This window comes from Cheilinus undulatus, linkage group 21 (assembly GCF_018320785.1).
Source record: "Cheilinus undulatus linkage group 21, ASM1832078v1, whole genome shotgun sequence".
Lineage (NCBI taxonomy): Eukaryota > Metazoa > Chordata > Actinopteri > Labriformes > Labridae > Cheilinus > Cheilinus undulatus.
In genome coordinates, this window is record NC_054885.1 from 36,708,992 (window position 1) to 36,723,440 (window position 14,449).

General features: G+C 40.1%; 1 protein-coding gene across 1 annotated transcript; it reads left to right on the forward strand.

Moving 5' to 3' along the window:
- Positions 1–580: 580 nt before the first annotated feature.
- Positions 581–12,533, forward strand: LOC121529265 (lipopolysaccharide-induced tumor necrosis factor-alpha factor homolog). Its single transcript, XM_041817056.1, has 5 exons — positions 581–780; positions 5,442–5,601; positions 6,650–6,685; positions 11,922–12,066; positions 12,231–12,533. Exons 2-5 carry the CDS (start codon positions 5,457–5,459, stop codon positions 12,334–12,336), a joined length of 432 nt encoding a protein of 143 aa, XP_041672990.1. The 5' UTR covers positions 581–780; positions 5,442–5,456; the 3' UTR covers positions 12,337–12,533.
- The last annotated feature ends 1,916 nt before the right edge of the window (positions 12,534–14,449 follow it).

The window sequence follows — 14,449 nt, forward strand, 5'->3', positions numbered from 1 at the left end:
TGTCAAGCTTGATCTGTACCAAATCTCAAACACACCTGGTCCAGATCAGGCTAAAAGCTAGCACTCGCTGTGCCAGTTTTATGTCAGATCTGGGCCAAAATGTAACTTGGTATCCTGGACTTGTTTTGGTCCAGAACTGTAACAGAGTTATACATAATATGACTTCACACCAGATCAGGTCCAGTGTGCAAAAAGACACCTGGGTAGACCTGTTTTCTCAGATTTGCCTGAAAATATGGGGTACATGTGGCCCATGTCTGGACCAGTCTCACTGTTCTTTCTGGGCATTACCAGGTCATTAATTATGACAGGAAAAAAGAAATCAGGGAATGGAGGTAGGTTAAATGTGGGTATTCCTTAGTTGCTCTTTGACCTAGATATCTGAATCATAGTGTTTAGTAATACTGATGTAATTTCTGCATGTGATTGATTTCTCCACTGCTGCTGACAGAATGACTGCCTGATTTTTAATGTCAGCCCTTATGTAAGGTCAACAAAGAACCCCTTGTCCTTCCCTTTATGAAGACTTCTGCATCCTTGATTGTTCTTACATACAGGTCAGTGTTTGAACACGGTAATACTGGTGTTTGTTCAGACCCTCCCAGTCACATGGAGGAGGAAGGGGGAGGGGCTGAAGGGTTTCAGGAATGCTTCAGTCAGTGCTTCAGTCAGCGGGTGAGAAGAAGCTCTGATTGTTCCTCCTCTGCTACAGAAACTATTGTTTAAAAGTTCTCACTGTCTGTCAGCTGAAGAAGGCCAGGAAGGAGGAATCACTCAAAGGTAAAACTTACTTTAAAGAGTTTTTAGTCAGTATATCCTCTGGTATATTTAAATTAGAACATCTGCATTTGTGTGAGCTCTGATCATTTTAAAGCCTGATTTTACTCCTTGACTCTTTAACCAATAGATGCTCAGAAATGCTCATTAACTGTTTGAATATTCTGCCTCATATTCCTCATTGAAAAGTGCAGTGGATGCTGTGAGGTGTCACAGACTCTGTCATTATAATATAGATAACAACTCTGACGTCCAGCCTTGTACAAACAGAGCAGGGCGAGGCTCACGTCTAATCCTGCGCTGAGTTAAAGCGCTCCATCATTGTGTGGATCATGTTGCTCTAATTCATTTATGGTGGACTTATAAGGAAGCACAGAAGCCAGGCCTGGGCTGGCTGACACTGACCAGAACTCCCAGTAGCTCAGAATCCCTTTATTTATCCATTTATTTAATCACATTTAGCATCAATCTGACTAAGAGACTCCCAAAATAAGGCACAAAGTCTCTTTATGTGCAGTGTTTCCATGCCTCTTTATCCTGATGGTTTCCTCAATAGATCAGCTGATTTTACTGAATACTGTTGTCATGATTGAAAACTTTAAAATGATGCAAGTAAAAATGTAATGGATGTTAAGGGCAACAGTCTTCAAGGCCAGAGAAATCCTTCTTTTTTAGATTTATGTTTGGGTTTTTGGTGCCTTTATGTATGGAGGAGTGCAGTGGAGTTGGAGACAGGGATGAGAGAATTGGAGAGAGACGTGAGCTCAGGCTGCCCGTCTTAGAGTGTGACCTAACCACGAGGCGCAGAAAGCTTTAATTTTTATAGTCGTAGCCGTAACAGAGGAGCTGTGACTGACACAAAATGTTTAGGAATGCTGCATGTCAGGTCAAAGACTGCTGAAGAAGCTGCTGTTCTGTTGCTGTACCTGCTCATGTTTCATGCAGCTTCATTTTGACATGGACAATAATTTTTCTCTGACTTCATCTACGCATTTTGGTCGAAATAATGTTGTAGCCTAGCTACATTTCCAAGTTGACTAAAGACGCACTCCAACTCTAACTTCAACTTAAACTGCAGCACCATATTTGTTTCATGAACGAATTTCACATATTAAAGGAGAAAAGCTGTTAAAAGTGGCCTTCCTGGTTAATCTCACTCCCAGAGTGCTTTGCAAGTAGGTCAAAAAGGTCACTTTTAACAGCTTTTCTCCCTCAAGATGTCAAATTCATCCATGAAACCAAAACATCGGTTTACTGATTAGTAAATATGCTGTATGGAGAGGTGTGTACAGCCGAGTGATGATGTTTTGATTCAAAGCCCTGTGGTGGTGGGATTTACATACAGCGCATTTAAGGATAATTGAAGTTAGGCTTATACAGCAGGGCAGCAGTTTGATGCTACACACCAGTTTCAGTAAAAAAAAAACCTCACAGAATGTAACTTTTTACTATTCTCTTTGCTCATTTTTCTGTGGTTAAACTGATGTTGTTGTTCCCTATTTTCTTTCAAAATAAAAGCAGGGTTTAATCCAAACAAGGAGTAGGTTACCCTTAACACTAAAACAGCCAGAGGTCTCTATATACCTAAAACACCAGCATGTAATACTTACCCAGTTAAATAATCAGTTATCAACAGTTACTATGACCAGAAGTTATTTAATAACAATCAGTGATAAACCACAGAGTTTGTTTAACCATTGAGTAGCTCTAATGTTCAAGTATTTGCCCTGTGACTTTGGTTTAAGCTCTGCAGCAGCAGACAGAAGATGTTTCCATGGAGCATCTATTGTAAATCTACTGTTGTCAAATCAAACAGAAGGAAATAAATGCTTTCTTGTGCTGGTATGGCTGTTTTGATATAAATGACCGTTTAAAAACTGAATTTCTGCAAAACAATTTGAACAACACCAGGGGCTCCACCACGAACTTTCAGGGAAGTCAGAGAAAAACAGACTTTAAAATCTTCTACTATAAAGTAGGTCAAAATTGAAGTCCAACCTTGGTTAAATTTTACCCTATGGCAAAGTGAACTAAGTAAAGTAAATCTCAATAAGGAACTGTTTGTTAAGATCTCTTTATTGCTGACCTCAACTGAGTTTACTGAGTCAGAGAAAGCAGCCAAACATGAACTTGTATAAAAGTGTAGAGGCTGTTGGATTCACCCAGGGTTTCTGGACACCAGTGAGTCATTTTGTACAAGCGCTCCTGCATAGTTGTACCAGTGTTTTTACTGTTTTTGGCTGAATAAGCACTGAAGCAAAGCTGTGCAGCAGTGCAGCACTCATTTAAATAATCAGTCAAAACAGCCACAAATACAGCTGTTTGGCTTCACTTGATTGAATCAAAACACGGGTAAAGATAGAAAAACAAATTTGAAATTGAAATGCAAAAAAATGTTTAATTTTAAAATGTGATTTAAATATGATTTAACAGCCATAGTTTCAGTTCCTGTTTTCTATCAGAGCAACAGGTTAAAAATATTCAGGCTGTAAATTTTGGGTCATGTCTTCTTCTTGATCAACAAAAACTGCAGCAAACTCTTTTTCCTTCTTTTAAACTTTCTAGAGCTTAGGTTCTTCCTGAAATAATGGAGATTTTATTGTGTTAAGACATGTGGCAAATATTTAAAAACCTTACCAACCATGAAGTATGATTATGAGCTTTACCGACTATAATTCTTCTTTATGAAGTTTTTATTTTAGGGGAATTTAAATCTTTATATCTTTATAGTACGGACATCCAGTTCCAACCAGTTCTGATGACTGCATAAAGGAAAAGTGCCGCTCCTTTTTTCCTTTACAAAGCTTCTCGTCATTATGCAGATGTGAGGTCAAATATTTTCCAAGGGAGTTTGTTAGGATCAAAAAGCTCTTAAACAAATTGAATATTGTACTTTATTCTAGAGAATAAACGTGACAAATAAACCATAATTCACATCTGCTACAGATTTAACTAAGCATTTCTAAGGCAAACAGTTGACAAATGAACATTTTTATATATCAGTTTTATCCCAGAGGATCTCCATGGAAAAAAAAGCACATAAATGTTTTGCATGATTTGGTGAAACCAATGTTTAAGTTTGAGTCCATTTTTACTGTAAGGACGACTTCCTCTTCACAGTTCCCTGACTCTGACGGATGGATTCTCATGTTTGACTTGATTTTAAAAGGATGTGAAATGTTTGGGTACAGATGGAAAAAGGAAATGTGAGTTTGTTCCACCATGGTCAGGCTTTACTGTCCTCACTTTCTTCTGCTTTCGTTCAGGACACCTGGTCTGCTCGCTCTCACTGGTTGTTCTGGGTTTAGATATCAAACAGGATTAATTTGAGGTTGGGGAGGCTTAGGCACTAAAATATTCATGTGTACAACACAGTCTGGTGGATTATTGGGACAAATGATGAATTATGATTAGCTTAGACTCTGGTCATGCCAACTCCAACTGTCAGAGAGCAAATCTGACCAAAAGTTGAGCTTAAAATCGTGACCTGGCCGACCACAGGGGATGCTCCAGGAAAAAAACTGTCGGGAACCTCTGCTGTAAAGCAATGTGCTTACTTTTGCATATTTAAGTAAATGAATTACAGACATAAACAGCATAATGTTCATTATATGGAGGGTTAAATGGGACATTAATGGCCATTATAATGTATGTTTAAAGAGGGGGTATTATACTTTTCTGGTTTTTAAAACATAAGTATAAAGTCACAATGGTGGGTGACCATACTCCACATATGCAAATTTTCAAACTGCAAGATAAACGTATGCGGCAGTAATTTTGGAATTAGCGTGTAAAATTTTTTGTTGAGCTTGGATCAAGCATCACACCACTTGGCTGCATGGAGACAGACACATATTCAGACATATCTATGCAGCACCGCCAACTACAAACCCAGATTCATAACACCAATGTGAGACATATCTCCTGTTGTTTCATAAGAGCACAGAGAAGAGCTTTAAAGACTTTAATCAGGGATAGTAGAGCAGGGGTATCATCACATCCAGGCATGCCAAATACGTTTCCCCATGGGCGTGTGTCAACAAAACCCAGTTGTTTTCCAGCTCTGTCACTTTCTCTCTCAGTTATACAGAAAAATTACAGCCACAAGCCTGGAGTACGATAGTTCACAAACTGAAGCAAAAGATGCAATGATTTTGTATTTTATAGAAAATCTGTACATATTTATGATTTTGCTATGGCACCAGTTTCAAACCAGTACACCCAAGAAGACTTCTGAGAGGAATCAAAGACAATTGGAGCAATGATGTGGCATGCAAATCAACACAGACAGACAGACATGCTGCTATTTAAAGTAGCAAGACAGACTGATAAGTTTAGAAATAATAAACACAAAATACAGTGGGTTGGGAACATTTTAGATAGCAAAAAAGCCCAAAATTGATTAATGATGTAAACAACAACAAAAGGTGATAAAGTTTAACATGAAAAGCATAGAATTTCTTTTTTTTTTAGTTTTTATTAAAGTTTTAAATCAGCTGATTTAAAAAAAAAAAAGCAACTGATGTATCAAAGTACTAGAAACAAATCTCATAAATGCTACTTGATTCTCAGTTTATTTCCAAGGTTCAAATTCACATTATTTTTCCAACACTTGTTTGATGTTTTAGGCCTCCATGTGAATAAAAACATGTTTCTTTATTCAGTGAGGATTTGTGAAGATGGAAAAAGGATACCAACCTCAGGACTCAGCTCCACCATACCCAGGCCCACCGATGAACTACGGCGGGGCTGTGCCTCCGCCACAGCCAGGGGTGTCCCCTCAGCCTGGATTCTACCCTCCTCCTCCTGGAGGATACCAGGGAGGTCAGTGTCTGATGGCCGAATGAGGTCTGGGTCATTCTGAATCTGTTACCTACAAACAGACCAGCCCACAGAGCTGGGCCCATGAAAACCCCAACAGAGGACCCTACCCAGTTTGATTTATCAGTGATATCAGTGTATGCGTGTTGATCAGTAGCATTGGTGCTAGCATCCCGGCTAACAGTTACTTTATTTTGGAGCTGAAAAGTGTGTCAAATTATTAATGGTCTAGATGTTGGAGTAATTTATCGATAGTACTTTTTAACCGCTTTCACCACTCTTTACATCTTTTATTGCCACATCTTTTGGCCCCTTTTAACTCATTTTTGCTGTTTTTTTTCCAATTTATGCCACATTTATGACCACTTTTTGCACATATTTGCAATATTTTTCACCTGTTTTCTTTTTTGGCTACTTTTTGCAACATCTTGTGCAATTTTTTGCCTACTTTAGCCACCTTTTGCAGCGTTTTGCCCCCTCCCACACACACACACACACACACTTTTTCCAAACTTATTGTTTTGGCCCTTTTTTGCCTTTATCTGCGATATCTTTGTCAACTTGTTGCATACTTGAGCTTTTTTTCTGCCACATTTTGCTGCATTAAACCCAATGTTGCTTCTTTTAACCCATTTTGGCCAATATCTTACCATTTCTTGCCACTTTTTGTCTTTTTTTTGCCATTTTTTGCCCATTTTCCTGTCTATGACATACTGTGACCATTTTTGCACCCTTTAACCCATGTTGCCACTTCTTGCCTATTTTTACATTGTTTCTGGCCACTTCTTTTTGCCCTTTTATGCCTCCTCGTGCACATTTTTTGCCACTGTTTCCCAGTTTTGCTCCTTTTCACCAATTTCACCTCCATCTAATCCAATTTATGCCACTACCTGAAATTTTTTTGCTATTTATTTTTTGCAACTTTTTGCCCTCTTATGCCCCCCCCCAACTTGATGCCCTTTTAGCTCTTTTTTTTTTGGCCACTTTAGTTCATTTTTTCCACTTTTGACCCATTCCTACTTTGTTAAATGTTTGTTTTTCTATCTTCCAGGTGGTCCTTATGCTCCTGCTGCACCAACAACAACAGGTGAGCACTGACACCTGCTCCAACACCACACAGATGCATGCTTTGTTGTTATATTTCCTTAAATTAGGGAATGCACAAATGTTACACCAGTGATGATGAACTGGCAGCCTGAAGGCCACATCAACACATCTTTGGCTCCTAGAAGATTTTAAATTCATAAATGTGAGGAGGAACCAATAAGCTGTGGTATAAAGAGAGTTTTTTTTTTTAAATCTCTACAGCTGTTAAAGCAACACCAAACACAATAGAGATCAGAACAGTTTAACCAGGAAGGACTTCACATTTGAGGGGTTTCACAGAAATCCTCCAGTCTGACATGATGAGTAAATATTAAGAGCTCCTACTCTTTAAAAAAAGCTTTGCTTTCCTCACTGGGTTGTGCTCTAAATAATAGTAGCAGCAGGTGAAACAACCCACCTCTTTAATGACTGAAATTAGCCTCATCCTGTCTGCATCTAAGAATGTGGACAAACTGGCTCTCTTTTGTTTAATAGTTTCACTTGCTGTTCTTCTCTGACCTTGTTTTTATGCACACATGTTTAACATTTTTATTTCGGTTAAAATCTCAAAAAAACCTTCAACCTTGCAAACTAAAAAGTCAAACAAAATATGCATACAAGTGTAGCATTTCTATAAACACATACTCATGGGCCCATCCTGGGTTAAAGCTGCTGTTTCTGTGTGAAGTTTCCTCTCCAGGCTCTTTCAGAATTAAAATATTTGACATGAAAATCAGAACAAAGATGTTTTTTACATCTATCAGCAGACTGCAGAGTAACTCCAGTGATGGAGAAGAGCAGAGAACCACACTGAGAGCTTTTCATGGTGGGAAAGACGTTTTGTTCTTCCCCTGAGTGCCTTTGGCAAAAATTGTTTACCAACTGGCTCCAGGACAGTGAAGAATCATGTACTGACATGATGCTGCTGCTTGTTGAGCTAGCTTAACGTAGTTTACTCCTCAGGGCTGCTCAGTGTCATATGTTTTGTTGCTCTGCAATAAGTGAATCAATCTGGCTGATCTATGTTAGATCAGGCTGGCTGTTGTTTAGGTGATAGGGACTGATCTCATTGTTAAAGGCTATTACGCCATGGGCAGGACTACGGAGCTATTATTGTTGTGAAACTATTTGCAAATGCAACCACAGATCAGTACACAAACCTGCAAATGCATGCAAAGATTTGCAAATGTGTACACCAGTTTTTAACCGGATTAAGTCTGCCTCTTAATTGGATGTTGATAAACGTGACTTTTGCAACACTTCTGCTGCGTACAGTCTGCAAATGTGTACTCAGATCTGTAAGAGTAAACGCACTGAGTTTTGTTGCCCTCAGCGCAGGCTCACAGGCAAGGATGTCTGGCCTTATAGCTATGCATCACACGGACCAGTATTTAATGCTGAGTCAAGCAGCAGTTTAGACTTCCGTCCACAATTACAAGCTGGTAACCTGACACGCCAGATGGATGTGTGAAACACATCCATCTGGTAAACCACTCATACACAGCGTTCGGGAAAGGGCAGAGCTTGTTTACGCCACGACTCCACCATGCCCGAAAGTACTTCCCCTCGATGTTGATTGGTCCTGTCACTTTCTAACCCAAACGGTTCAGATGGGAGCTTTGCAAGATGGATTAGCCAGTGAGAAACACGGAAACGGGCGTATCCATCTGCTTTGCAAGGTTAACAAACTGGTCTAGACATCTGCATATTTGTGCACACATTTGTGGACCTTTGTACAAATTTGCAAATCTTTGTACAGATTTGCACAAATTTGCAGATCTGTCTACATAATTGCAGATCTTTGCACGCATTTGCAGATCTTTGCACGCATTTGCAGATATGTCTACATAATTGCAAATCTGTAAATGCATTTTCAGATCTGTGCATGCATTTGTGAATCTGTGCACCCATTTGCAAATCTATAAACATAATTGTAGTTCCAAGAACAGATCTGTGTATGCATTTCGATGCATTTTTAAAAAGGTCCATGTCTGTAGTTAATATTTCAGCAAGATACACTTCCTGAGTGGTTGCTGAGTCACAGTCAGCACCCAAAGTCAACCTCAGCCTAATGAAAACTGATGCATATCCTGTTTTAGATTCATGGCCTGGGTCTTTGAGGGTTTAAAATTATTGTGGTTAGTATCATATTAAAGATGACACTCTAAGCTTTCATTCAAACCCAGTTTTGAATCTTTCTGACAAATTCTTGAGATAACTGCTCTTCAAACAGCAAATGGCACACATTTTCCACAATTTTCACCTGAATTATATTCTTTCTTTTAGCTCTGTGACAACTAGCAACATCAGGGACACAAAACTCAGATAGTGGAAGACTCACATGAATCTAAGGATTTAGGAAGTGTATAATATGTGTCATACTATTTCATTGTGTGATGTTGGACATGAATTAGAAATCTCTCACATACACACGTGTACCACCTCGGGTGCTACTGATGTCTGGTTTGGCCCATGGACTATAAATCAAATAGATTTTGTTTATTTATAACAAATATTTATTCTATCACAGTGTCTGCCAAGAACTCTTTGAGTTGATAACCCTGATTTACACCCTTCACTTCTGATGAAACACAAACACATGTAAACAGACAATTAAAATATTTTTCTACTCCAGCTGTAGACATTAGAGTATCCTCCTTCGGTGTCCAGAGGTCAGCGGGTGAAATCCTCTCTCCCTCCTCCGTGGTTGTCTGAAGAATAGCCCATTTGTGTCCCCTCAGCTTCACAAACAGCCATTGTTGGCTGTTTGGGCCTCACCTTATGAGCCCGGCCTGTACCAGGGCTTCTTTTTCAGGTCTGCTGCTTCTTCTCACAGACTCTGGAGACATAAAGACGCTAAAAAAGCTCATAAGAACTGCTCACATAAGGTTATTTTTGTCATTTTCCATTATGAATTGATTCAGGCTTTTAGCTGTTCTGTTAATCTTTGCATCCATGACAGCCTTACTTTACCAACATTAAAACTCCTCCTGGTTTAGTAGCACATTCACATACAAACACAGAGCAGAGGCAATAAACTAAATCTACTTATTCACTTAGAATTGTCAGGCTAGTGGCTCCCTCTGCTGGCTCTATAGCGCCACTGCAGCTTGGATGAGTCCTTCAAAACGTGAACACAGTTCAAAACAGAAACTAACACACAAAATTCACACTAGCAATTTTTCATTTTTCCATTAGAGCAAGTAAAAACACATTGTTTAAGCTAAAACTTTGGCTGTTAGGCTTTATTGCAGTGATTTTCTCAAAAATAAAATGGCAGTAGATATAAACTACTTTGATCATGTCTGACCCCTGGTAATGGCCCAAAACGCACCAATTTTGGCTGTTTTATTCTAAATGGCAGGTTTCCTTTAAGAGATAGGAACATGGTTCCAAGAGTTTTTTTGTAGATCTTCCCAAGCCTCATTTACTCACCAAATTTCGTAAATCTAGGCCACACTGCCTTTTGGCAATGTTCCATGAAAGCACGATGGGTGGCGCTACTGAGTAAATTCCTGAGGGCCATTTTTGAAACCAATATCAACCTCTCATCTATTCCCTGTTTTAGGTGTGTGCCAATTTTCACACAAATAGGTGCATGTCTATTGCCCCAAAAATGGGCGAGAGTGGGAGAAAAACAAAAGCACCTGTGAACTGATTATGAGTCGCCATTTAAATAATTGGTTTATGGTTGCTCAGGGACCTCCTTATTTAACAGCTGCACTCAGTGAGTTATGAATAAAACAATCAAATCTGCACAAATAATTCAAAAAACGTTGACTGACCCATCAAAGCTCTGCTCCCTCCTTATTTTGTTCTGTTTTTCAAAGATAATGAATACATTTCAGTGTTTTAGATCCAGAACTCAGCCTAGTTATCTTGTTATCTCAGGATGATAATGGTTATTTTTCCATGATATGGGCTAAATTTCAGAGATTTGTTTCAAGATATTCTGGAACTAAGCTGTATGCCAATGCCACACAGTTTATTCTGCCACTGACTTTTGTTTGGGGGATTGGATGTCTGAAGTCTGAAGAAACAAGACATACTGGAGGTCAACAGTTTCAGCATTTAACAAACAGGAGCCTCAGTAGAAGAACCAAACTCAGCCACAACAGCCTGGCTCCTCCTCCTCATGCTGGTCACCAGCCTGGTCACACACTGCTGTTTGATGGCATCCCATTCTTCAACCAGCAAGTCACAAGTCAGCCAACGTGGTTGTGTTGATCACTCTGGCATGAACAGCACGGCCAAGCTGATCCCACAAGTGTTCAGTGGGGTTAAGGTCAGGACTGCTGGCAGGCCATACCATCCTCTCCACTCCCAAATTCTGGAGGTAGTCTCCGAAAACCCCACTCTGTGGGGGCGAGCGTTGTCATCTTGGATGATAGAGTTCAGCCCCAGACTGTGGAAATATGAGATTGCTGCTGGTTGCAGAATCTCTTCTCAACATCTCTGCATTGAGATTTCCTTCAGTGCTGACAGCCAGGCAGCTGATTGTCAGCACCTGGGAGTACTAGAAGCTAAAAACAAGAGTTAACAGCATAAGCTGTTTGGCATTGGCAGAGAAGATCTGGCAAATTAACCGGACCTTCATACTCAGCTCTGCTGCTCATCCCACAAATGCATGTTCCTAAAAGTAATTACCTTAGCCCCCCTCGGAGTCCACCAGTGCAGCAGATGGGACACACACTGTAAATAGTTTCTACTTACACTCTTTAACTTGTTTTGTTGTCTCCCTCCGCTGGTCCTCTTGAGTCACTGCAGTCAAAATATTTTTCATTGACATTTATTGACAGTTAATCTGGTTGTCCTGAGATAGTAAGATGTATGAGATATCTCATAAAATATAGTTGAAAATTGATCATAGTCACAGCTGCTCACCAGTGACTTACTTTCACTTGGTTTATTATGAATGAAATATAAATACCACATCTTTCTTTCAATAATGACCGATAAAGAGTGATAGTATTACTAACATGTCCAAATCATCTCACACTAAGAAGATGACCAATATTTTCCCTCTCTAAAACAGAGAGGGAAAATATTGTTTTGCATGCAAAAGCTATTTATCTTGCATATTTAGATGTAAAAAAATTAAACCACTCATGCAGCTGTCGCTGCTCTCTCTCAGACTGAAGATCCACAAGATGGATCCACCTGATGGTAAACCTGGCCTTTTAATCTGCCTGGCAAAGTGACCTAAATAATCTTTGTTGTGTATTTGTCATCCTCAGTGAGTCACGTGGTGGTATCACCGTCTCTTCATGACACTCCGGGACAGGCCATGTGCCCACACTGCCAGCAGATGGTGATCACAGAGACAAATCCCAAGACGGGCCTCTTGACCTGGGCCATCTGTGGCGGCCTCACCCTATTTGGGTAAAAGCAAACACGAAAACCTGCTGCAATGCTAGTTTATATTAAAAGGATGAAAACAGGAAGAAAACTTTGCTGAAAATCTAAAACGATGAAGATGAAATGACGGCAAAGATCGGCATTACTCCAGGAAGATAACCCGACTACAACTGTCTCTTCTCTTGCAGGTGTTTTCTCTGCTGCTGGATCCCGTTCTGCATTGATTCCTGTCAAGACGTGGAGCATAGCTGCCCTAAATGCCACAGAGTCATCCACATATATAAGAGGATGTAAAGATGGTGGCTGAACCTCTTCAGCATATAACTGCCATATTTGTTTTAAAACACAATGACACAAATTGCACTTATGTAATGAAGCCTCACACTGTGGGGGGTTTACTTTGGCATCCAGTGGAAAAATTTTATTTGTATGTAACCAAAAAACAACAATGAAATGTAAAAAAACAAATAAATTAGAACTACTGTTGGGCACTTAAATGTCTCCATGATGTTTACAGCTGCAGAAAAGTGAAAGCAGAGTGGTGGATCGAGCAGGTCTGGGTGGGTTTCTGAGGTATTGTGATGCTTAGCTTAACTTAGTGTAAGGGGTAAAATTGAAACACAAAATATTGACCTTTGACCTTCAATTTGATTCGATTACCCTCAAATTCAAGTGTAAATTTGTGCCAAATTTGACAAAAATCCCTCTGCATATTGTTTAAATGTTTAGCTCACAAGGTTTGAGTTTACAGCGGCCTTTTGGCTCAAAGATGAACTAAAAGCAATCTGGAGGTCAGGGTGTAGATTTGTTTTTCTTAATATGTACATCATCTTTGGGGATTTTGCCCTTATTTGGGTAGGACAGCAGAAGAGAGACAGGAAATATGGGGAGAGAGAATGCCTCTGTATATGTGTACCTACTCCACCCACTGACCCGCAATTTCCACATAGGGCGACTGCGCCGTGAACCAAAGCGCCGCGTGTTTGGTCTGACTGAAGGTGAGCAACCTCGCCCACTGGAAGTGAGTCTAGAGCGCTGCGCTGTTGGTGTGATCAGCAGGAAGAGATCACGGGAGAACTGCGAGTTCACGCAGGAATAGCATGTCAGCAGTGGACTATTTTACCTTTTGGGGTTAATTTATCATCCTCTCTGGTAAAAGTTCATGATATTATTGCTTCCTCCATTAGGTGAGTACATTATGAAGTTGAAAAGTTAATTTTTGCTTAAAGGATCTGTGGTTTTATGTAAAATTCTTTGCCTAAATATCCCCAAAAGTTAACTTTTCCTCGTCAATGGCGCCATTGTAGCTCTGTGACCCACTGACCTCTCGGTGACCCTTTGCTCTCGCTACAGGATGAGACGTAATGTTGATATTGCGATGATTTACGATCGTGAGTCCGTGCATTGTGTTGTACTTTGAAGGAACCAGATATTCTACGCTTGTGACTTCCTCTTCTGGAGCTTTCTGATCGATGGGTATTGATGCGGTTTGGCAGCAGCTGGCGATGAAAATGGACCTGCAGCGTATCCTGAATGAAGCGGAGTGAAGTGTCGGTCCAGGCACGCTCAGCTGCTGGTCTGCAGCACCGGCTGTGGAAATGCTCTGATAGACTAGAGAGGGAGCGATTTGCTCCGCAGTACGATTCACCGGCGGTTCGCCGGTATGTGGAAATTGGAGGTGAGCGCAACAAGCAACTGATTCGTGCCAAACTTACCAAAAAATACGAAAAAAATAACAAATGCATTGAGATATTGTGCTCACAAGCGCAGTCAGAAGGCCTTGACCTATGACCTCCAGAACTGAATCAGTTCACTCTTGAGTCAGAGTGGTGCAATGGAAAAACTTTTCATTCATGTTCAATTATCACCAAACTGCAGCTTTAAAATGATACCTAGATAGCTCAGTATCTGCAGTGTTCTGTGATTAGGAGTAGTTAGAGTTGGTATTGGTGGGATACCTGATACTGGTATCAGTGTGTCCCTACATCCAGCCCCGGCTATCACCAGCATGGTGGCATCAAAATTAAACAAAATTGTTATTTTAATCCTTCTTTTTGTGAGCTGAACTCCACTGGTGAAATAAATTGTGTCTGTAAGTTTTTATGCCAGACATTTCAGTCGTGTCTTTTTCTTTGTTTCATTGTTTGTCACTGAGCCACTATCATCCTTCTGTCACTGTTATCCTTCAGAAAAAAGGTATTTGGTTCAAATTTTGCATCCTGTCAAGCACCAACTTTTATTCGTTTAATGTAGAGTGTGAAATACCTTGCCTAGGTAGAGAGAAGCTAATATTTATAAACTGCACTTGGCAACTGAAACTATCAGCTTCTCCACAGTGTGCAGCGGTGTGAAGGCTGTCATGCCCACCAGGGGGCAGTCACATGTCTGTGTAATGCCACATTAAAGC

Bases quoted from the DNA above. Each gene is read 5' to 3' on its own strand.
- LOC121529265 (XM_041817056.1), top strand. From the start codon at position 5,457: ATGGAAAAAGGATACCAACCTCAGGACTCAGCTCCACCATACCCAGGC. The intron at 5,602-6,649 runs GTCAGTGTCTGA...TCTATCTTCCAG, and splicing joins TCCTGGAGGATACCAGGGAG to GTGGTCCTTATGCTCCTGCT. The intron at 12,067-12,230 runs GTAAAAGCAAAC...CTTCTCTTGCAG, and splicing joins GGCGGCCTCACCCTATTTGG to GTGTTTTCTCTGCTGCTGGA.